Source organism: Tyto alba, unplaced genomic scaffold (assembly GCF_018691265.1).
Source record: "Tyto alba isolate M040663 unplaced genomic scaffold, T.alba_DEE_v4.0 Super-Scaffold_14, whole genome shotgun sequence".
Taxonomy (NCBI): Eukaryota; Metazoa; Chordata; class Aves; order Strigiformes; family Tytonidae; genus Tyto; species Tyto alba.
Genome location: NW_024881276.1, coordinates 42919112 through 42943922, shown reverse-complemented (window position 1 = coordinate 42943922; position 24811 = coordinate 42919112). Strand labels below are relative to the sequence as shown.

Sequence of the window (24811 nt, the reverse complement as noted above, 5' to 3'; positions counted from 1 at the left end):
TATATTTTCCCCACCCTGTGACTTTCTGGGAAATGAAGAATCATCACTGTGTGCAACATACTCCCTCTCTAAGTTGCTTTTTTCAGACAGTTTCAGAATGCTGGTTTTGCTCACTTAAAGACCTATTTTTTTCATTAAGGCAATCACATCCTATAGCACAGAGATGCCCATGGAGTAGGGAATAATCATGTCAATGAATCTCGCTCCCTACAGGAGACTAAATAGACTTCGTGACTTAAGCCCATGCCTGAATGGCAAAAACTGTGGCCGTAATCTTGAGCTTGATCTCCAACTCTAAAAGAAATAGTGGTGATAGATCACATAGTCATTCTGGAAATTAGTGCATTTATATATAAATGTTTTACACATTTTACTATATAACATATTGATTCACTAAGAATTAACTACTTGCTTTCCTACTCCTACGGAGTACTCTGGTTTTGTGATGGGAAAGGAATGATGCTATAGACAACTGAGAAAAGCTGGCTAAGTGTTATCAATAGCTGCATTTCATTTACCAAGAGACTGGAAATACTCTAGAAGTATTTTTCTAGCCATTTCCTTCACCTTACAGGCACATTCTTTTGATGAGCAAAGAAAAGCTAATGAAAAGCCTATGATAATGAGATTGCATGAGCAATATGAAAAGAAACTGGGAAATGCTGACAGTCTTGATTATTATAATCTAGTATAAAAGCAAATTACATTATTACTCTCACATACACTCTTGGCAAAAGGAGTTAAAAAACAAAACAAAACCAAAACAAAGCAAAAAACCCCCAAGCAAGTCTTGCATTGTTAAAGGCATTTATGAAACTGTGTGTTGCAGCAGCAAAACAACTTTTCAGTTGTGTTTAACATATACATTTATAGCTGGGAAATAGTGTGTGGTATTAAAAACATGGCATTGTTTCTTGTAGTAAATGCTTGCTTTCATTTAAGCCAAAGAAAGGATTTGCATTGCCCCATTTCTGCAAACAAGAGTGTTCCTCAAATGCTCCTATAGTCACTAATCCCACCCAATAAAACGTAAGGAGTGTTACTAGTTGAATTATTATAGAAACAAGTTATGTCAATCAGAGGGAAAGGAGAAGTAAAATGAGTGCAGCTCAACTGGATGCAGTACTGCAATTACTTTGCTTCATGAGAAGCTAGTTATCTGAAATAGCCTACCTGGGAAAGATGGATTTGTCATGTTTGGTGACAAAACTGTACTATTGCAATAGAGGTCTGAGGGTAAAGCAGGAGTGTAAAATCATTCCTGTTCCCCTGCAGGTTGCAATATCTAAATTCAAGAGTGGGAGTGGGGGGGAATGTTAGCTATGCCAGCAGGGATGGTTGTAGAAAATCTAGGCATCATTAGGATGTGGGAAACTTGGATTGTAAAATATTCTTTTTAACTCAGAATTAATCCAAGATAAAACTGATCGTTATTTTACTGTTAGTCCTAGCTTGGACTGGTGTCTATGTCTTTTTAATCTTATAGACAAACATGTCTGCACTGACACAAGGGGAAGCATAGCAGAGGTGAGCAAGGAGATAGGATTTTTTTTTTAAAATAGCAATTATGGCTTAAGTGTCATCAAAAGCCTCAGCCCTATCTTAAGGCTTGTTGAACTGGATCAAACTCTTTGCAGTTAGCTGATGCAAGCATGCTCTGCTACAAACTCATTTTGCTGGTTCAGATTTGTTCTAAATGTGCTGCTGGACTAATGTTTTGCTATGGGCTTCATGCCAGACCAGGCATTGTCAGCTTGCCCCCAGCTGCATAAAACCAGAAGATGCTCTATATCATATTCTGACTAATTAATCAAAAAAGTATTCGTCAGCATGCCATTCAGCAGTTACAGGTGGCATATCAGAGACTGGAGGACCACTGTAATGTTCTGTGAGCAGCTATGCTGATGACAACAGGACTGATTTCAGAGCAAAGTGTCAGTCAGTGCTCATGAACCAGTCGCTGGTCCCCAGTCTGCAGAACAATAAAACTATATTCTTCCAGGCTTTTCAGTTGCCAGGAGCCACTGGGCTTCATCCTCAATTGCTTCATATTCACCAGTTTTTTTGCAGCCTCAGAGTTTTGAAGGGGAGCAGGGGAGTGAGTCTGTGCTCAATCTGTGGCCAGTTAGGGACCAAAGAAACCTTCCGGGTAACTGGGAACAGTGCTGAAGCTACCCTGTGTTGGGCCAGCTGCTTCTACCGTACCAGCTGGAAGTTTGAATGAGCCCCTCAATGTGCTTTTTTTCCTATGAGGAGGAGGATGGAAGAGAAAGGCATCATCCAGCATCTAAAGGTTTCAATCAGTTTTCTGCTTCTCCTTTACAGTTACTCCCCAGCTGCTTTGCACTTCCCTCTCAGATGCAACAGGGCCCCAAAATTCTACTGCTGAGATGGAAACATGTTTAATAATATATTATGAAAAAGACATGGTGAAAAATTCCAATATAGATGGAGGATTTTAGTGCCAGATTGTGCCCTGGGATTCCAATGCATATCTTCCATTAAAGCCATTTAAAATGTTTGCATTTCAAGGAAGAATTTGTACTTTTGACACAATTCCTTCTTTTTCTTTGGGAGCCAAACATTTTCTGTGGTAACAGAAAATATTATAACAAGAATAAATATAATGCATTTAGGCATTAAAATGAATAACAGTCCTTGATCTATTTGCTGGAGATTACAGGCATGAGATGTGAAAGCTGTTAGTGGCTTGAAGTAAACGGCACTGCAGCTTTGCTTATTTTATAAAAATATGAAGGAGATGACTGGAGAGGTGACACTCACATTGTATGGAGAGGTTGCTGTGTGTCTCATGATCATAACTTTGGCCAGTGGTTTGCTGTATTTCATTGCATTTTGAATCAGGAGATCCTAAAATCTCAGGGTAACGTAACTGCCACACATGAGCTGCCGCCTCCCATTCCAGGGGGGTCAGGACCTTGGTGGTGAGTGTGTAATTGCTGTATGTATAAGGGAAATCTTAAGCCTGTTTCCTGTACTCCCAAGGTGCTGTATGAATGAAAATGGCATTGTATGAATGGAACACTTCTTTTTTTCCCAAACACTCAACCCTTCAATTTCCGTATTGTTTCAAATTGGAGAAACAGAGGTATGTATAGAGAGAAACTTTGTCCTCTGGAAAGGATATAATTCTCATCCTTCTCTCCTCCTCAGGTGTTTGGGGCAGTTTAAGTAAGTTTCCATTCCTTTTCTTCAGGAATGAAAAGGAGTGCCTGCCTGCCCCTGTCTTGGGCATCTTCCCTGGGGATGGGGAGAGCCTGAGCTCAGCCCAGGAGTTTTTGAGCTCTCAGTTGCCTCCTGCACTTCGGTGACTTGCGCTGTATCAGCTGGAAGCGTAGATCCCGTTGGTGATGGCGCTGCAGCTTTACAAGAAGGTGCCTAGCAGCCCTGGAGTCCCTAGGTCAAGCTAAACTCCCAAGCTGGGCTACCCAGCATCATGTAAGTTGGGGTGAAACCTTTAGAAATTTGTGTGGCAAATTTCACCAGGGACCTAACTTTCTTTAGATCGTGTTTGTCAAAATTAAGTCGTCCCCACAAAAATGCTGTTTCATCAAAATAGACATTTTTAAAATTTATTTTTGTCTCTCTCATCAGAGAATTCCCAGCCAGTTGTGAACAAGCGTTACTTTTACCCTTGTTCCTTTACCTGTAAAGACATAGGTAGCGCCCGGTGTTTATTTCCTTGGGATGCCTTGTGTCTCTTCGGATTTGATCTCCTCGTTTAGGAAAAACTAATGTGTTATATTTTTGGCTGTTGAGCGGATGGTAACAGCAAAGCCAAGGGGCTTTGCCTGTAAATACTAGTCACAGCCAGCTAGGGTGTGGTGTTCAATGATTTAAATACTTATAGAATGCCAGCAGAGGATGAAAGAAGGGGTGGGGGTGTGTGTGGTGGGGGTGTGGTGTAAAGGAGAGGACTTGTTTGTTTTATTTGTTTTAACCTCTGTGGAACTGCTAACTGCACAGAGTTGTCTCCTCGGAGAAATATTTGGAAATAATTGCATAGTAGTGAGAAGGGAGGAGGAGGACCCTTACTACTTCTTGTCATTGTTCAAAAGGTTTGAAAGGCTTGCAACTGTTTTCCAGTATTTATTTAGACCTCTATGTAAATTTTCTGACCTGTGGAGGTGGTGAGCACCCCCAACTCCAATGGGAAAAGTTCATCTCAAAACAAACAAATTCTTGAAGAGCCTGTGCAGAGACTGCTTCCACTGTGTTGTTACGCTCTTCCTCTCTCCTTCAGAACTACAGCCTACCAGGCAAGTCATGTTCCCTTCATGTTACAACCCAAATAGCTGCTGTACCAAGTCCCATTTGGCTGTGGTGCTTACCCAGTACTCCATGAGGATTGTCTGGTCTTTATTTCCATGGTTGCCCTTAGCATCACTGAAGTTCAGCCAGTCCAGGAATCAGTGTAGCCTGATGGATTTAAGAAGCTAGAATACACAGCAAAGATGAATGAACTTTACTTAAAATACAACCAGTTGGTTCTTTTTCTCATTAAAGGAACAGACTGTAGCAGAAAGCTAGGGTGTTTCTCTTTTGTAAAGATCTCACACCAGTCGTACCTTGGCCTGTTCCCCTCCTCTCCTTTTGTCAGTGTGGTGCATCTGCATTAGCAAGCTGTGCTTTTCGTTCTGGAGTGATGAAAGGGGACAACAATAAATTACAATGCCTTTTAAGAATTCTCCAAATCTTATCAGATCTCATATTTCATCCTGGTTGCTCTTTCATGCCATTCTTTTGCTATTACTCTAATTGCCACTGTAAATTTGCAGTTTGCTGCTGTTCTCGGGCACCTTGTGCTTGAAGCTACTGTTGTGAAATAGTATGGGGGCAGAGAGCAGAGAGCTTCTGTCTTCCTTTTTTGTAAGTTTCTACTCCTTGTGAAATCCTCAAATTCACAACTTCCTATGTTTCTGAAAAGAGTGACCTTCTATGTACTCTGAGGTATTGTTACGCTGGTAAAAATGGAAATTTGATGCTGCTTCTTGGGGGGTGGAGGGGAAAGAGTTGAGAAAGGTGATGGTTTTCCTCCAGCTCTCTCATGACGCTTGAATGCTGGGAGTAGAAAGCAATGTAACAAATATCTGAAAATGCAGTCACTTACTACTCTTTTATATAAATTCCAGATTACGGGCCGAGCTCCCTGTTGACATAAGCAGATGCAGATCTAATGAAGTCACTGCAGTTACTTCTACTTATGCCAGAGGTGAATTTGTCCCTATTTTTGGAACATGCTAGTTTTGTGCTACAGCATTGGCAGACTGTATCATGTCAAAATCTTTTTCAGCAATGGCTGCGTGCCACTGGCCGACTGACATGATGCATCATGTCAAACATCTGCCTGATAATGGCCCTGTTCTGCTTTTTGACATGATGTATCATGCCACTGTATCATGCCTGAAGGCATCTGATAGGAGTTGTGGCAGGATCTGATAATAAGGAATGTGTGCAAGCTGAATATCAGAGCATTTTGGCATCCTGTGGAAAACAGTGATATCTGTGTTAGCGCATCTATAAATCTCTTGCAAGTGCCTCATGTACTTGAGTGTAAAATGATCATTAGTGTACTCCCACCTCAACGTACTGCATTAGCATAGTAGACGATAAATCATTTTCTATTTGATCTGGTTCTGCCTTCAGGACCAATAGTGGGTTTTCTCCTAAAAATGATCAACTGGTTTTGAAAGTACTTGTTCCAATTTGTGTTTTACAGACTTGTTTTGTTACTGTTATTAAGCCTAGGAGGGTGTTGTTTTGGGGTTGATGTGTCGGTTTTGTTTTTTGGTTTTGTTTTGTTGTTTGTTTTTGGTTTTTTTTTTTTTTTTTTTTGATAAACTAGGAGCTAGCATCGGGTTTTATGGCCACTGCATCTGAAAGCGTTATACCTCCGGCAGAATGGTGCTAAACAACATCTTCCCTAAAAGAGGAAACATGTTTCACAGCCCTCTGCGGCAAGCAGCACGGCTTCCCTGCGAGGATCTGCGAGGGTGGATAGCAGCCAGTCAGCCGAACGCGAGGAGGCCGGGTGCCAGGAGACGAGCGGCCGGAGGAATGCTTGAAGGCAGCCCCGCCGCACGCCCCATCGCTCCCTCGCTCGATCGCGGTGAAAACCTCCAGGTCCGGATCAGGCGCGGGGCCAGGAACAGCGAACTCCCGAAGCTGGTACTTGTGCTTGCCGATCCACGGCCTCCGGCTCCTGCAAACCTCGCTGTCGGGATAACGTTCTGCCTTAGGCTCACTGTGGCAGTAGGAAACAAGGGGAAGGGAGATTCCTGAAATTAATAGGGCCCAGATCGACTGGAGGTTTGTAGATAGCAGTCAGCACTTGGATTTCCTCTTTCCCCCAAGAAACTGTTCGGAAGCTCATACGTTTGGTATAGCAAAGTGCATGCTGTTCGTGTACTGTACCCCCATGGAAACTCCTGAATGGCTGCAAAGGTTAACATGTAAGATTGAATCCATTCAGGTAGATACACAAAATGCAACAGGAACAAATTACCAGAGTGCTATTAAAAAATGATATAGCTACCTTAAAATCCATGTGCCCAATACTTAAATAAATAAATAAATTTAAATTAAACATGCCTGCAGGAAATTGGATCTTTTTTTTCAAAGTATTGCACTTGAATGTTTCAGAGAAATGCTTTCTATAAACAGGGAATCCTACTGGGGTCAGACAGAGCTATTTTAACCTTCTGTATTCATCTAACTGTTCTGGCCAAGGAAATGTGTGTGTGTTTGTGTGTGTGTGTGTGTATATATATACAGAGAGACACAGTATAAATTTAGAATTTTTGATTGAAGGCTTCAGTTTTTGGCCACTATTAAATGTAGGTAAACTTGAAATCAAATTTTGTGAAAAAGAAACTTGAAATAATTCATCTTTGGCCAAATGAGAGGAAAACAAGAGCAGCAAACAAGTGTAGTCATTCCCGGGCTCATAAGCTGGAATAATGCTAACCAGCCACCAGCGTAGTCTTTTCCATGTGAGGAATGGCATCGAAAGCCTTCAAGTGCAGGACTGCAGCAGAGCGACTCGCTGGCAAAAATGTGTGTACAGAGGTGGACCATGAGTATATTTGAGTAGGGCTGGAGCCATTGCAACCAGATCCTGGTTTTCTGCATATTTTTCAAGTAGAGCAGTACACTTGGTCGATTCTTTCCTTTAATTTTTTTTTTTTTTTTTTTTTTTTTTTTTTTTTAACATTGTGCACCTAATGTGGGGAGGGAAGAGAATTCCCGAGCTAGTCGCGAATGCATCCAACCTGCCACCCTCCTGTGGGGGACAAGCGGGTTGCTCCTTCCTCCTCCCAGCTGAATTTCCAGTGGGAACCCCCCGGGGAGGCGAAGCGCGCCTGGCGCGGGTGACCCTTTTGCCTCCGGAGAGTCCCCGCTGCTTCAGCCCGGGGACCGACACCCGGCCCCGGGACGCTGCCCGCGCCCAGCCAGGAGCGGCGGGGGCCCGGCACCGACACCGGATCGATAAACCCGAGCGGGGGCCAGACCCGCCCCGGCGGGAGGGGATGGGGGGCAGGTGCTGCGCGCCCGCGGAGCCTCTGCGCGGGATGGGACGGGATGGGATGCGATGGATTGGGGAGGGGAGGGGGGGGGGGGTGAGGGCGGGCGGGGCGCGGTCCCCGCCCCCGCGGCCGCCGCCGCCGCCGCCGCCCGGGCGCCCCGCGCTGCCGCCGCCGCCGCCGCCGTTATAAGCGCGGCCGCGGGGCGCGGCGGGCGCCGAAGATGCGCCGGCAGCCGGGGCTGCGAGGCGCCCCGCCGCGGCCGCGCTGCGCGGAGGAGGAGAGCAAGAAGGAGAAGAAGAAGGAGGAGGAGGAGGAGAAGGAGGAAGAAGAAGGGGGAGGCGGTGGCGCGGGGCGGCCGCGGCCGCGGCCATGAGCTGCTCGGACGTGGCCATGCAGCAGCCCGCGCCGGCGGCGTGCGGGGCACCCCGCTATCTGGCCGGCACCGCGGCCGCGCCCGCGGCGAGCTGCCCGCAGGTGAGCCGCGGAGGGGAGGGAAGGAGGGAGGGAGGGAAAGAGTTGCGCGGGGTACCGCGCAAGTCGCGGCGGGGGGGGCTGACTGGGAGGTGGGGGGGCTTTTTGGGGAGGCCCCCCCCCCCCTCCCCGCCCGTAGCGGGCTGCATAGCGCATCGCTGGCTGGCCGGGGCGGAGACCTCCGCCCCGGCCAGCCAGCGATGCGCTATGCAGCCCCCGGCCTGATTTGGAGATGCGGGGAGCTGGTGAGGGTGCCCCAGAGCAGCGGAGCCTGGTAAGACCTTTTTTAAAAAGAAAAATAATTTTCCCCCAAATTCTTGTATTTAGGGGAGGTGGGTGTTGGCTTGCTCGGCTGGAGTGGGGGACGAGGGAGAGAGCTATTTCTTGCCTTCTTCCCGTCCTTCCTCTCCGCCGTCCCTCTTGACTTGACGAGCCTTCCCGCTCGCCCGCTTTGCCGGCGCTGAGCTGCGCCTCTGCCGTCCGCCGGTGCGGTGCGGTCCGCGGCCGCGCACACGGGCGGAACCTCCGCCCGCCGGCGGGAGGGGACCCACGCGGCTCCCCGCGGACGGGGCGCGCCGCGCCGCTCACCCCGGCTCTCCTGGAAGATCGGCTTCGGCGAGTTTCCAGCTGAATTTGGTGATCAGATGGTTTTTTTGTTTTGTTTTGTTTTTTTTTTTAAAGTGAATCAGGAAATTCTTATCAGGCTGACAGCATTTTTAGACTATGCAGTGCGTGGGTGAAGTGGGACTAATATTGACTTGGCCCTAATGTAGTCATCTGAGAATACATTTTTTGGTTGTTGCTGCATTCCATAAGGTTTTATCATTATTATCCATGAAGATTGTTTTCTCCGTACATGGGAAGTGACCCCGAATATCAACTTGCCTGGGAGACATGAATACGGGCTAAAACATTAAAATTCCTATCGCATGTTATTGGTTTTTTTCTTTATTGTTGGGAGAGAGAGTCCGTTTGCAGAAATGATACCCCAGCCAACTTTTCCAGGTTGCTCGTGGTGTTCGCTGTAAGCGCGAGCTCTGGAAAACTTGTGAGTTTTGTCTGTTGCAGCGTGCCTTCGTTATTATTTCTTCTCTAATCTAGGTCACAGCTTGCAGACCCTTCCATCTATTCAGTAATTTTAGTTACGAACTTTGTATTTGAATATCTGGAGCTCCAGTTGTTAGCCTGTGCGGTTTGGAGGTAAAACAAATAAATAATCTCGAATAACTTGACTTTTTGATTAAGAGACCTAGAAGTAGAAAATTGCAATTGAAACTTTGGTGAACTTTGTGGCATTTAACTCTGTAGGTGATTGGCTGTATTTCTCTTCCAGATCTGGAGTGTAGAACACATAGTATGTGAAAATCTATTAAACGATCGTTAGCAGCTGTGTCACGCTCAAGTGGAATTGCTTTTTATTTTTTAAACAGATTCATGAAGTTTCTCTGTCAGCTGAAAGCAGCACCATATATGAAACGTCCCAGAGGCACCCTAGTGAACGCCAAATTTTCTCGAAATTTCATTTTAAATAAACTGAGTTCTTGTGGGTTATGCTATTTAAGAAAAGTGGACGTAGATACGCAAGGCAAGAAACACAGATACCTCTGTTGAGCCAGTACAGCTCATGAGTGGTGGCCAGCACCATATATCCCATTTCCACCAAAAAACATTCTAAACTTTGCTATCCTACATGCTATTGACAATTTGTTTTAGTTAATCCTGCTTGCGCCAATTTTCCTGAAATATTTGGAGCTGGAGGGTCTTCACAAACAAGTCAAATGTTAGACTGAAAAACCAAGCTGTTGTTGCTGAACTGAGAACGCTGCACTTCCTAATTGTAACAGCTGCAAACTTTAGAGCAGTTAATGTATTTTCTCTGAATTCAATGTTTTTTAAAATAAATAATAATAAAAAAGTAAACAGAATGATCTCCTCATGCATCACAGTAGAAAGATTTATTGTTTGGGGAACGTATGACATTTTCTAAGTCTCTGTTTCTTCAGAATTGTCCTCTCAGGGACATTTAATCAACTGGTAAAGAGCATAAGAAGGAAGGATGAAGAATCTGTTGCCAGGTTTTTGTTTCTTCTTACACATGTGTTCAACATGTAAAACACTCCTGCGCTCTTCTTGAGGACGATGACCGTTTTAAAGAATGTTCTTTGCTGGAATTGAAACTGTGGTTTAAAAATAACAGCAAGGGAAGATGAATTAGTGGGATATCTCAAAAATAAAGCTCTGCATTGGAGCTGATAAAGTGAGGCTCACACTTAAAAGATCCAAGCACTCCATCGAAGCATTTTTCAGTGTTGGTGTACTTCTCTGGTGTCTTTCAGTCCCCAGTAAAATGGTTTGTTTTCTGAGAGAGAAAGCTCTTCAGTGCTGTGCTCCTGTTGGCTTTCCTTTCCTTCTTAGTACGAGGAGATGTAGGTCTGTTATTCTAACTAAAGCTTGTGCATCTTCATAGGTATTTGTAATAAATCCGTCACAGACGCGTGATTGGATATGCCAGCTTTTGGTATCAGTTTCGTATCCTTTAAAGAGCAAAGCAAACCCCTTAGCTGTGGAGCTGCCATTGCAGATGGATGGGCTCAAGTTCTGGGCTGCATTGTCTCTCTGTAGAGGCAATCTCATCATGTTTCTATACGTTGTGTGCTGGATACGTGGGTACGTGGGTCAGGAGAAGTGTCTCCAGCAAGCGGCTGGCATTGTGGCACTGCTCTGCGGTGAAAGGGGTTTGAATGGTTATCTCTCTTTTTTTTTTTAAGTAACAGATCTTGAATTGCTTTTAAATGATGGACTAGCATGCACCTGGGTTGTGCAGAAGTGACTACTTTTTTTTTTTTTTTTTTTTTTTTTTTAAGGGAGTGGTCCATCATGCCGTTTTAAATCTACCCCGCTCTAAAGTTATTCCCACTTATCTGTGTCTGTAGTTTTCACTCCCTTAAAAACAGCACAGAACTGATTTTTGCCTTGCACAGAAATGCAGAATTTCTGGAAGTTTAGCTTTCACCAATCCTTAGCCAAGAAAGGACTCTCTGGCAAATTAATTTAATGGGATTTTTTTTTAAAGCACTTAATGGACTGAAGCCTGAATTCCTATTGAATGTTAATGGGAGTGTAGGCTTAGCACCTTAGATATTTGAGGTTGCTGAAGTCCAGGGTGTTTGCTGGAGGGAAGTAAGTGGAGTATGTATATATATACGTGCTCATACGATGACAGAAGGAACTGATGAAAATGGGGTGTGGCCCTAGTTCTATAGCTAAATCGGGGTTTCCATATTCCTTTGCCAAAAGACAGAGTGAGTGTGTGTCGGTGTTACAATACAAATGTGTTCCTGTGCATGGTCAGGAGCCGTGCCTGCGGGAGGGTAAAACCCTGCAGAATGGTGAAATTAAAACACTCTTAATCCTACGCTTTCCTGAGGGGTTTCACAGTTGTAGTAGTAAATTTTGGTTTTCCTATGGGTTGGGTGAGGAATGGGTGTAACAGCGTTGCTCATTCGAAGAGACTCTGGAAACACATAATTGGTGAAGAATCCTGTTGTGTTCTTGGTGCACACAAAATGCTATGACGGCTTGCCATGCCCTGTCAGTCTAGGTATAAAGAGCTGCAGACCTGAGGCTAAGGTAGGATTCACCCTGGCTCGCTAACAGCTGCACTTAAGACCTTTGAAATGGGAAGTTACAGTAAATGGTAGTTTTGGAATTTCTCCATGGTATGTAGATGTAGAGAGCTAAGCCAACACCATCCTTGCTAAATCAAGTCTTGCATAAAGAGCTGTGATATGCTCAAGTCAGACTTTCTGCTGGCAGTGCTGTAGACAGACTTTTTCCAGATAAGGGCTTGTCTTCATTAGCAAATTAGGTCACTAACTCAGCTCTTCCTTCCAAACTAACAACACTGCAGACAAGGACAAGTCGCATTTAAGGTTGTGTCAGCTGGCTGTAGCTAAACCCTAATTCACATACTGTAACTTAGTTTTTCAGTAAAGTTCTTTGTATCACACGTTCACAACTGTGAGGATGGGCTTATTACACCACTTATACTGTGTGGCAGTCCACAGTATCTATCTAACACAGCAGATGACAGCAGAACATAGCTTCAAAATCAGTGTTTGTAGTTCAGATGCTTTCTCAAGACTTGGTCTGAAGCCTGGTGTTTGCCCTACTACTGACTTCTCTCGAAGTTGAATCAGACCTATATAACGCACCCTTAAAGGCTACTCTCAGAATGAGAGGATGTAAAACCTGGATTAAGTCTTGCCGTGTGAGGGGGCTTTTGTTGTTTTGTTTTGTTTAGTCCCATGAGACACTGCTGATTTAAAAAAATTTGGCTTGCTGTACTTTGTCATTTCGATTGGGACCAGATTCTATTTGACCTTCCTCTATCTGCATAAAAATAGAGCTTTAGACTCTAATGGTACACCTCTGTTTAGAGGTACAGCAAAAGGTGTGTAAATTAATTCTTTTTCCACCGCTTCCCTCCATCAGCAGAGCATAGCAGCTCCAGGCCCTACTGATGCAAATCCAGTGGCTCACCTGAAAGCAAGCATGTGGCTTTGCTCTGGGCTTGCTCCTTCGCAAGGGTCGAAGTTAGCATTTAATGTTTTCAGGGCATGCCGTAAATACTGCTTTCAGGCCCAGCATTCGATGCCCTGATTACTTGAAATTGTCTTCTTCCTTTAATACTTTCTGTATTATCAATAGGAGCCTGCTTGGCAGACAGCTCCACAAATGGAGGACTGTCCGTGATTTGCCTCAAGTTTGTTACTGAAATTCCTTCTCAGAAGCTTATGTCAAATGACAGCCTTTTTCTCAGGATAGGGTCATATAGTATTTCCTCAGTGTAGTTATTCTTTATTTTTGGTTCCCGTTCTTTCGCTCATAATGGAAAATCTGTAACAGGTGGCCACAGGCACACCAGACTTTCATGCTTGGGAGCATAAATGACCATATGCTGTATGATGGTATGTATGGAGATATTAAGTTGTAGGAACAGGCAACCAGCTTATATGAAAAATAAGAGCTGGCCTGAATTTTCGATTCAAACTTGGCTAAACTAAAACTTTCTCTGTTCTCAACTGTGTTTGGTTGTTTTTCTGTTTTGCTGCCTACTAGCTGGTTTCAGCTGGAAGTAAGTTTTTTTCAATTTGCGAAGAGGAATGTTCTGACATTTTTACCAGACACCCTGGGTGAGACCCGGGACCCTTGAAGTCAGTTGGACTTTTGCCATTGGCTTTAATGTGGCCAGAATTTCACTGTGTGAGAACCGTTTTGCTTGGTTCTGGATAGGGTATGTCAGAAAGTAACAGGAATCTTCAAGACTGGTTTTGTGTGAGCTTTTTGACCACATGCTTTCTTGGTCTAAAAGTGGTCTGTTTTCCTACAGAAGACAGGATGGTGCTTATCCAGCATAAACCTTCTCCTTAATATTCCCATATTAGCAGTGATTTGCTTCTGACCTTTAGTTTCCTTTTGTTAGACAACTTGTAGCTAAGAGTTTAAATTCTCTTGGGAAAAGCCTGTTTGTGAATGTATGAAATAACAAAAATGATGTTGGTTTGAGCTGAATTCAGGCCATGCTGTACAGCACTATTTACCCAGAGGTTGTGCCACTCATTCTTCAGCCATGAACTGAGGTCTATTATCTAAGCTGGCATCAGGTGCTATAGATGCTGAATTTCCCTATTTCCCAGTATGCTGACTTTTAATTCTGTATTCTGGGTCTTGGCCAAGATGAGATTTTGTGTGTTTGTTTTGCTTTGTTTTTCAGAAGCTGCTTAATGTTAGTCACTAGTTTGTAAGAAAGGGAGAGGTGGATTTCATGAATAAATTAAAGTATTGGTGATCTGAACATAGGCAAGCAATAACATCATGTTTGGTCAGAAAATACTCTTCGTAAAGAATTTACAGATACTGTTGGATACTTAAATATATGCCAGAACTGATTGTATGAAAAAAGTACAAGTGAAACCAGGCTAGCCCAAATTAGTTATCAGAAACTTAACCTGTTTTTTTTTCTTTTTTACTTTTGGTGCCCCACACCCCATAATGGTGGGAAAAATTCATTTAGCAGTTGATGATCTTGCTTACTTTTCCACTCACACAAGTGCAGTCAGAAATGCTATGAGAAGATTACTGTTAAGGTCAGAACAACTAATATGGAATTTGTATTCAGACAGGGTATTTTAAGAGAGTGAGGGGGAGAAAAAACTTTATTGAAGGATGTATACAATGGAAAGGATGTATATACATTGCATACAAGGAAAACTTGTTGCGTCACTTTATTTCACTGTAGTCTCTTGTTTGAAGAGTTCTGTAATTACAGGCTGATTATTTTTTCCTGAAATACAAATTAACTAGATCTGTGTCTGCTCACATGTTTGATGCTGTTTTGAAAAACCTTTTAATTTAGAACTCTCATCCTTTGGAAAAAACTCACCACAAAGTACAACTTTTCACTGTAAATAAGTTCGGTCTGTACACAAGGCCTTGTGCTTGTCCATCAGTACTACCATCTTTTTTTACATTTTTTTTTAAAAAAGAAAAAAGGTCAGATTTGGTGTTTTTAAAATCAGCAAGTACTCAGAATATCTTGTAATGACTGCCTGTGGACTGGAAGGGAAGAGAATTGAAATGGAAAATGAATTAGATTCTTAGGCTGTGGAAGGGGGAACATTCCTGCACAGAGAAGCGACTCTGGAGATAAGTTTTAATTTCCTGAGCTTCAGTCTCTATATAGGAACATTGAAAGACTTCCTTCCTGATAACCAAGTCAAGCCAGGGGCTATATTAAATGCTGTGTTTCTGTATATAATTACATGCTTGTGTATGTATTTGCATACTTGCAGTATAAATGCAAATAGTGTACCTAGAGTGATAGCAGTCAGCTTTTAAAGTGTGTTACATATATTCAAGGTCTGGCATATACACTGCACCTGAGATGTTGTAATAGATCAATATCTATTTAGACTACTACAAAGGATCTGTTTCATACTTTGTCTCAATTTAAAAAGCAAAAATTAAAAAACCCACCCTTCTCAACCAGTTGTCTTGCAATTTTAAGAGAATCTGGATGATGGTGCACCTTTAAGAATGATCAAGTCACTGGGGTAGATGTGTTACAGATTTCTAACCCATCTATCTCCTGTGTATGCAATATTGTTATAACCATTTCTATCTTACTAAGGTCTCATTGTTCTGTGATTACTTAGGCAAAACCATGAAGCTCACTATGGGTGACATCTTAGCAAGCATTTAAGGAACACATATTAGGAGACTTTCTGTTTGTTTGTTGACAGAAGGCACAATGCATTTAGGAAAAAAGTATAGGTCGCCCCAAATTCTGCATTTACAAAAATATGCTTCAGAGCCTCAGACTATGTTTCATTTTAGCAATTTTAGTTTCTAGGAAAATTATTTAAATTTGCTGTTTCCACCTTCGGTTATTTTTGTTTGTTTGTTTTTAAGTGAATCCTACAGTTTTTCTTTATATATTATAGGATCTTGGGATAAAATTTTAAGTCTAAATATGTAATACTGTGCTAAGCAGAGCTATGGTATAACTTGCTATGTGAAACACGGATTTACTTGAATTCCAGACCGTTGTCTGGATATCTCAAACTGTAAAAGAAAATTACTTATATCCCTTATGGCAGTTCATGCAACAACATCCGAATTAAAGGCGTTACTGAGCTGTTTTATATTATCAGTTAACCTACTGTAATGTCAGATATATTGTTTTAATTCCACTTGTCAATAGCTCTTTCTTACAATTTTGTTTTTTTTTTAATAAGCATTCATAGTTAAGACTTAGACCCAGAGTATCTATTCTTACAATGAGAGAATTTGCATATGTGATTTTAGAAAGCATTGAATGTAAATATATTCATGGTATACAAGATCGGAAAACGGCTTTCAATGATTTCTAAATAGGACAAGTGTATTTATTGTATAAATGGAACTTTATAGACTGTGTAGTTGTTTAACTTTTTCTATAGAACAGCTTTGGAAAAAGGGAGAAAAGCCGTAAACTTAAAGAGATTCTGATGGTGCTAAAGTGTTGCCAAGCAAACCATAAAAGATAACTCAAACTGTAATTCTACAGAAAAGCTATGAAATACTTCTGCATATGTGCTGTAGTTGTTTTTGGATTCCTGAATCTGCTTATGTGTAAAGTCAGCTGTGGAAATGGCTGGCTAGCTAAAAGCTATGATTCCTGAAGCTTGACTGTTGTGGGTGAGATTTTTTTTTTCTGTGAAAACAGTTGTAAAGTGGAACATCTGAAAAATATGTTCCATGCAAAATGGATCCTCACACACATTTATTTTGACATTTAGGTTTGATTTGAGAGAGAGAGAGAGAAGATTCTGAAATAGCCATTCACAGATGGCTTGTGCGGGTTCTATTTTTTTATATGCTTCTCGGTGTTTTTGGTTTGGGGTGAATATTTTTGCATGTGTTTGCAGACTTGTCAATCCCCTTCTTCCCCCAGATCACATGTTTAATTTTTTATGACTTGAATTTTTGTCTTTTTTTTTCAGAAGCTGGTGTTTAAAAAAAAAAAAAAAAAAGGGAAAAGGGAAAACCCCAAAACTCACCCCAACCCGAAACAACAACAAAACACCCCAAACCAAACAAACACAAAAAAACCCTCCTCCACCCCTGCCCCCCAAGCCCCAATCACCACTGTAAGGTATAGCTTCCTATGATAAAAATTTTCTTGGCAGTGGGTGAGAATTTATGTGTTTTGTGGACTTTGATAATACAGTGGAAAATTTTTCAGGAAGCACCAAATTCTCCCATTTTTATACCGTCAGCGATGAGTAGGTGCGGGGAGCCCAGAGGACCATGTACTCTCGTCGAGGGGAGTGCGACCGGCACACCCGGGTACCGTGTTCAGCTAGATGGGTGAAATGCAGACGCTGTCTGTCTGTCCACCCTTCCGCAGGGCTGCACTTGTTCTCTGTAGCCTTTACTGATGGGAATGCCCCTTCCAGCTGGGAATCAGGAGTGAATTCTTAGAGCCTGTCTGTTTTCTTTTGAAGGTATTGAGTGAAAGCTGTTGCCAATGAATTGTTGTTGTGAAATGTGCCTCAGAAGCAGGTTTGTCTGTGTGTGAGGAATAAAAACTCTTAAATGGTGCTGGTAATCTCTTCTTTTGTGAAATGTCAGTGCAAAATATCCCAGTATTCCAATTGTAATTATGAAATAAAGAAAAATAACTGAATACCTTGAATATTCAAACAAACCAGATGTTGAGCTTCCACTGAATGCCATCAGTGATACATCTCTTGTTTTGTTTTTAATCCCAGAAGAAGTTAGCTGTGTACAACAAGATGCAGGAGTCTCTGGAAGTGACCCTTCCCAGCAAGCAAGAGGAGGATGAGAAAGACCAGCCTGCCGAGATGGAGTACCTTAACTCTCGCTGCGTCCTTTTCACTTACTTCCAGGGAGACATTGGTTCAGTAGTGGATGAACACTTCTCAAGAGCCTTGAGCCAAGCCAGTAGCTTCAATCCAGAAACTGCCCTTACCAAGAGCAAGGCAGGGCTAAGTCCTCTGTGGAGAGGTAAGAGGAGCAGTAACTTGCTGTCTGTGGTGTGGCTTACTCTGTGTCGTGGTAATGCCTATTTCCCTGCAGCTTAAATTTGGCTCATCTGTGGAGGTGGAAATTTGAAAGAACTGAGGAGATTCTTGGGGTTGAGTGATCTGAAGTGTTAAAGGAGGAAAGAGGCACTAAAGGCATGGAAGAAGCGGGCACCTCCCTCTCTTGCCATAGCCCGTTGCTCCACCGAGTCCTGGAAGGAACAGAGCAGAGCTCACTTGGCTTTACAAACGTCTGCTGCAAGGTTGGAGCCTTATTTTTAAGCTCCAAGTGTGAAACTTGGCCTGTGAGGCTAGAGCAAAGCTGTTTGGGATGCTGGCCTTGGATGTGAGGAGATCCAAGCAGCCTTCTCGGGTAACTTTGCCAGGTGATTAAGATTTGTCTACGGCTGCTTTCCAGGCAGGGAGGAGCCAGCACGGGCTGGAGCAGGCTCGGGTGCAAGCCCTGGCCCATGTGGCTGCAGCCATGTGGCGCGGTGCATTGCAGCCGTCCCACGGGCAGAGCTCACAGGAGAGGTACGGCCATCGTAACTGGCTCCCCATGTGTGAAATGGGGATGATGTTACTCTGCTTCCAAGCAGAGAGTAGAAACACGGTAGGCACCGCAAGGCATTTGCATACTGCCATAGTACTTCTGTCCTGTTATGCATATAAACATGATCAGTATGACAGAGTTGATCTTGCCAGGTGTACCAGGTGGACCTGACAGACAAGATTTCAAAGTTGGTGACTGAAGAAAGTACTATTGCTGTTTTGTTGAATGTGGCAGTCTGGGTAGTTTTTTTAGATCCCCAGATGCATTATTTCTGATCGTGTCCTTATGTGGACTGGCAAAAGGACACAAACTAAGTATCGTGAGCAATGGCCTTGCATTGGGTAGAGCGAGAGAGATACTGTGAGGAACCTTGTAGGTGTGGTGGTATTCATAATCAGTGATGTTGAGGTAAGAGTGTATTGATGAAAGTCACAGGTAATAAAGAGGGACGGGATTTTTGGAAACCACTGTGAAGAGAAAAATAGCACAGAAGGACTTGCTTTCCAGAAAGATGATGACAAATCCGAGGAAGTTTAAGCAAAGGTCAGCACAAGTGGCTAGGGAGCTAGAGGAATTTATGGCTTGAGCCGGGACCACTAATGTTAATGGGAAATTTTCCGTTGACTCGGCCGAGAGCAGGATTGAACCTATGCTTACTAAAAAGGAGACCGGAGCATTTATAAATGGCCCAGACAGGCTGTAAATGTTTTGGAGGTGGGATCAAGACAGTCCCCAGAGACCCCATGCCTACAGCAAGCCCTCCTCACTGAGCTTGGAGACATACAGTGGGTGGGGTGGGGTGTCTTCTGTTTGGCCTCAGACATACCCTGCTGTTTTTCCCTGGCTCCCCCCATGGTTGCGCAGGCCTCCCCGGAGGGCTCTGCAGGGGACAGGGTGGCCTGGCATAAGGGTTCTTCAGCTGCGCTGCCTCCTGACCCCGTGTGCCCCGTGCCATCGGCGGGGAACGGAGGTCTGCGTGTCCTGAAAGCCTTCTGGGAATAAGGTAAGGGGATATTCCCTCTGCCGTCGCTGCACCTGCTGAAGCGGTATGAAAATCCCCGGGGAGGCTGCTGGACACGGCTGCTGGGTTCTGCGCTGTGGACGCCAAGGGAGCAGAAGGTGTTTGCTTCTCCAGAGAAGGGAAGCTGACAAGAGTTTTATCAGGCCCGAGTGAGTTGCTGAAACATGCCTGCTTGAAAAAACTGGGAAAAGAACGTTGCTAACACCTCGGTCTTCTGGTTCATGTACAGTTGGCAAAGATGCTCCGTTACAGCAAATGGATGTGAATTTGTAACCCATTATGTAAAGAAGTTAAAACCTCATTAGCTTAAAGATCTTTTATAAATAGCCTTCATGGGTAGTCAGAATTTTTGTCAATAAATTACTCAAAGATAAATTAAAAAAAAAGAAAACCTTTTGCGTTTTGGAAGGTACAGATTTAAAGGGAAAGTATCGGTATGAACTGACTACTGAGCTCACTGTGTTATTTCTCCTTTACCTGAAAGGAAGGATTAGTAACATTTTCTGGGTTGTTTGTTGTTTTGTTTTTGGTTTTTTTTTTTTTTTCCTTTTCTTGAGATTGTCAGTGTCTTGGCAGAAGGGCAAACTGTAATTTCATGATTAAAGTGATATTGTGGGGCTTTTTGCTTCGAGGAGGCGTTTTGCTTATGTATAGAAAATAGAACCTGTGGTCCTGAAAAGAGCAGGCTTTTGTCAACATATAAAATATGTTGAAAATTCCGATCAATTTAGGCTAAAATTAACTTCAAAACGTACTTTTTATAAAATATAGCTCTCTACAACAGGCTCCAGTAACACGGACTTTGATTATTCAATTGTAAGTGTAGCTATCTGAATTCTTTTGCAGGAGCTAATGAAAGTAATGATACCTTGAAACTAATGTTACCTTAATTGTATTTTTATCAACATGCTTTTCCTAGCTGAAAATGTAGTGGGTCTGGGTTGTTTTTTTTTGTTTGTTTGTTTGGTTTTTTTTTGTTTTTTTTTTTTTGTTTGTTTTTGTTTTTTGTTTTTTTTTGGTTTTTTTTTTCCCCCCTCCTGCTTTAACTGAGAAGTAATGTTGTACTACAGAAAATTCCATACATTGTCTTCTTTACAGCATGTGCGCTTTGGCATGTTTTCAGTGCATGTTGGCCAGCCACCATGAACGTTTGTATTAGTCACCACTTTGTGGTATCTGAGTTGTTGCCATCTCCCTGCCTCCCTGTACTTAGAATAGGAAACTGTGGTAACTGTAGTATCTTTATTGGCAGTCAGGTTTTGTTAAATGCCTCCTTCTGTCCTCCTGAAAGCTCATGGAAGATTAATTCTTTTTCTTTCTCAAGAACTGTGTTGAAATGGTTGTTGCTCCATGGCCATGTCCCATAGAAGCCAGGTGTCTGACACGGTGGTATCTGTAAAGATAATTTATTGTGCTCGCTGTTTTAAAGGTGGAAAGGAAAGGAGACCCTTCAAACACCGTGGAAATGTGAGGTGGTTGGGGGTTGTGGTTCAACACAGAGATGGTGCTTGCTTAACACTTAGTAGCATCCTCTCTGAGCACTCGGGGTGGATGAAGTTTTCTTGCATGGTCATATAACCTGGATGGACCCCGTATCTCCTGTGACATGACTTGACCTTGACCAGTGAGGTTGGCCTCTGCAGTTACACTCGGTGGTGTCTTGGTGGGGGCTGGCCCATGGCAGTTTCGGACAGCGGTAAAGGCTTTGTGAAATGTGCACAGGTTTGAAAAATAGAGATGACCAAATATGTTTCCCATGGCCTAGACCTTCTGTATGGTTGGTAAAGCCAGGCTGGTATGCAATCTGGGATGACTTCATATTGGCAAATCCAGTGGTTTAAAGTGCTCTCTCCTGGTATTAAAGTTGTCCCACAGATACTTTGTGGTTTTCTGTGCTTTTTTGAAGTAAGATGTTTTGGATTTAGGGCTTTTCCATGCAGATAACAGCTAGAGAGTTTCCAAAACTTCTCGATTACAGAGGTTAATTTTCCAGAATACTGGCAATGCACTGTCAAGCTGTGCTCCTCTGGTAAGCAGTGAGGAAAACAACAGACTGGACAAGAAGCAGTTTGGTTTTGCTTTTTTCTTTGTCGGTCCTACTGCCAATGCTGTAAGCCATGTGCACTCTCCATCTCAGCCTAATCCCTTGTAGCAAGGAACAATTTACAAACAAGGAACAATACCAATTTTGGAGGGGGGCTGAGGCTTCTGTAATACGCTTGAAGCTCTCTCTGGTCTTCTCTCATGAATTACTGTAGAAATATGTCACTAAAAAAAAAAAATCAACCTTTTGAAGAAAGCTATGTTAGAGTACAGTTTGCTAGATAAGCTTGCAGCTTCTGAAGCAGTTTGGCACAAAGAGTTCTCTACATTTGTCCATAGTGCGTTTGCAAAGTTTATTTCCAATATTGGAAGTTAATCAGGCTCAATAAACTGCCTAAATCAAAGCCAATTGATGTGTGGAAAAATTTCTGTGATTTTAATGGGTTTTAAAACAGATACATGAGTGTCCTAGTGATGCAGTCAGAAAACACTTCTACAGTTTTTGTTTCCAAATATTTTTGTGTAAGCAAAGTTCAGAGGCAGGAGCATTTGAAGAATCTGTTAATTCTCAATGGTGTCTTCACCCAAGCCTCATTCCAATTGCTTATTAAACAAAGCAAAACAAGAGGTCATTTAAAAAAAAAAAAATAAATATTTTTGTAAATGTTATATGAGGAACAGAGGATTCCTCGCCTCATCAAATATTAAACTTCCCTGGCTTTATTTCTCCATAGGCTATTTTTATGACTGTTCTTTCATCAGAGGTGAAGTCTCGTATTTTTATGTTTCCATCGTTGACCAAAAAAAAACCCCTATTTGAGCTGAGACATATTGCATGAAGCAGTACTTTCAAACATGAGTTGGCAAGAGGATAGTGAGAATGGAGATGCCAATACTTTCCTACACATCAAAACCACTAACCGCTCCTTCAAAAGAGGAATTTTTAGAATGTGATTTCATAATGTAGAGGTATTGGAATCCATTTAAATATAAGTTGAGCCCTAGCTGTAAGAAGCAGTGAGTATTTTATTTCTGACAAAAACTTATTTCAGTTACATAGATGTTTCTGCTTGTCTGATCCTATCGGGTGCAGGGCAACATGATATATTCTCTAAGGGGCTAAGATAAAATGTGTTAGATACAATCTTTATCCCATCAAAGCATGCAATTAGTTTGAGAAGATCTGGTATTCTTCATTGAGCCAAATGTTTCCTATTCTGCAGTGTGACCTGGTTCTCTGTCCTCGAAAGCATTTACAGCCACACAACACCTGCCTTTCCAAATGTGTTCTGGTCTGGTCAGGAGTTAGCTTCTCATGATTCCTGTACCAGGATCCTGAGAGAGCTGTTACTCCTCATCCTGAAGAAGAAAAGTCTTCTTGGGGAGGATCTTATCAACATGTATAAACACCTGATGGGAGGGAATGAAGGTGGGGAGCCAGGCTCTCCTCAGCAATGCTTGCTGACAGGACAAGAGACAATGGACATGAACTGGAAAACAGGAAATTCCATCTGACCACAAGGAGACTCTTTTTTTTTTTTTTTTTTTTTCCAATTGTTGAGGGTGGCTAAACACTGAAACAGGTTGCCCAGAGAGGTTGTGGAGTTTGGATCTCAGTCAAAATCTGACTCGACATGGACCTGAACAACCTGCTCCAGCTGACCCCACTTGAGCAGGGGGGGTTGGACTAGACGATCTCAAGAGGTCTCCTCCTACCTCAACTGTCCTGTGATTCTGTAATTGCTGAGGAAGCTTGAGTTCAGTGTTACAAATTTCAGAGAGTACAAAATAATTGTGGGGGTTTTGCCATTACTTTTGTTGTTCAGCTTCAGTCATACTTCATTTCTTTCCTCTCCACCAGAAAGCTCAACAATTTCAAGCCAAAGGAGCAGTTTCCCAACTTCATTTTGGACCAGCTCTTATCAGCCTCCCCCTCCACCGTGCTTAAGTGGAGTACACCCCGATTTCCCTGTCACTGCACCAGGCACCTTCCCAACACCAGATCCCAGCAGCTGGCCAGGACACGGCCTTCATCAGACTGCCCCCCCTCCCCCCTCTGCTGCATCCGAATCCTGGCATTATCCTTTAGCATCTCAGGTGAGCCCTTCATATGCACACATGCATGACGTGTACATGCATCGCCATCACCCTCATCCACACATGCACCATCACCATCCCAGCTCGCACCGCGACCCTCGGTACGGGTCCCTGCTGATGCCATCAGTCCGCACAGCCAGGATTCCTGCTCCCCAGTGTGACGTGACAAAGACAGATCCTGCTGCTGTCACCAGCGCTACCTCAGCATGGGCTGGAGCCTTTCATGGAACGGTGGACATTGTGCCAAGTTTTGGGTTTGACGCAGGTAAGACGGTTTGACTGTGTCTGTGGCTTGTTTTAACAGGGACAGTTTGAGCAAAGAACTGGACTCCCTGCAGCTGAAGCAGGGCTTGTTCACAGAGACTTCTCCAAATATACTTCCAGGTGGGAATCCCTCCTGAAATTGCTATCAGAGCAGATGAGCTGTGAAACATCCAGCTCTCACTGCCTTTTGCTGAGATACCTTTGTCTGCCTTGGTCCCATTCAAGCCAAATGAGTTGTGACATGATGCATGGGGGTTTTTTGGTTTAAAACTTGTGGGAAATGATTAATTAAGCCTCCATGTGGAAGCTTCCAGCTTGTTCAGCTAGTTCATCTGTGTGTTCACCAAAATATAGCTCCAATGAGAACTGAACTAATAACTTGTCAGTACATGAGGATCGCATCTTACTCATCTAAATTGGAACAGATCCGCATTTCCTTCCTGTGTACTATCCAGGTGTCACATAGAGAGTAGAGGTGCTGGTTGAGCTGTGCTCACCATCAAACTAAGCTTCTTTCTTCAGTGTCTAGGCAGATGTCTGTGAATTAGATTCATTTTACTGCAGTGTCTGAGCCGTAGGACAGCCTCCATGAACTACATCTGCTTCAGCGAGCTCTGACTTGCAGAGTCACCTCAGCCCTGGGAGCGGTCCAGCAGCCCTCACTGTTCGGAGTTGCTTGTGGGGTCAGGTGAGGGGTCACTGACAGTTTCCAGCGCATCCACCCTGGTGTTCATATGAACTATTGAGGTCTCTTTTTTTCTGCCTGGTATTTCTTTCACCAGCAGCAATCTTGCAGATTAGTACTTAAGTATGTTTTGTTATTTATTAAGGAAGTACTAGGTTTGCATCTCTCTTCTCTTGTCCTTAAAATATCAGTTTGTGTCTCTTCTTGGTAGATCTAGCAAACTGATTCAGTGTGTGAGAAGCACTTCCTTGCTTTGATTAGTGTGCAGGGGAACAAATAATTGGTGGAGAAAAAAAAATGTTGTTTTTTAAATATGAAATACTATGAACACAAAACCCAGTTATAGCTGAGCTAACCTAATACAAATCTCTCTCTCTCTTTCCTTAATAGCAACTGAGAACCAATAATCTCTTCTAAATACCGTGCCACTTGCTGCCTCAAGAAATTAAGAAAAAGCCTAATAGGATTCTTAAGACTGGACAATTTTATATCTATTAATAACATTTCCAGCCATGCCAATCATTCAAGAGGAATTACATT

The 24811-nt window shown here is 43.1% G+C and overlaps 1 protein-coding gene across 2 annotated transcripts in view; it reads left to right on the top strand.

Moving 5' to 3' along the window:
* Positions 1–7868: 7868 nt before the first annotated feature.
* The window catches only part of VGLL3 (vestigial like family member 3), a 28225-nt gene continuing 11282 nt past the window's right edge, over positions 7869–24811 (top strand). The window contains exons 1-3 of one of the 2 annotated variants that reach the window (XM_042789033.1): positions 7869–8021; positions 17339–17591; positions 23087–23587. In XM_042789033.1, coding sequence (XP_042644967.1) covers positions 7917–8021; positions 17339–17591; positions 23087–23587 — 859 coding nt within the window. In that variant the 5' untranslated portion in view covers positions 7869–7916. Of the gene's footprint in view, positions 8022–17335; positions 17592–23086; positions 23588–24811 lie in introns of both variants that reach the window. The other variant, XM_042789032.1, reaches the window with a different exon arrangement.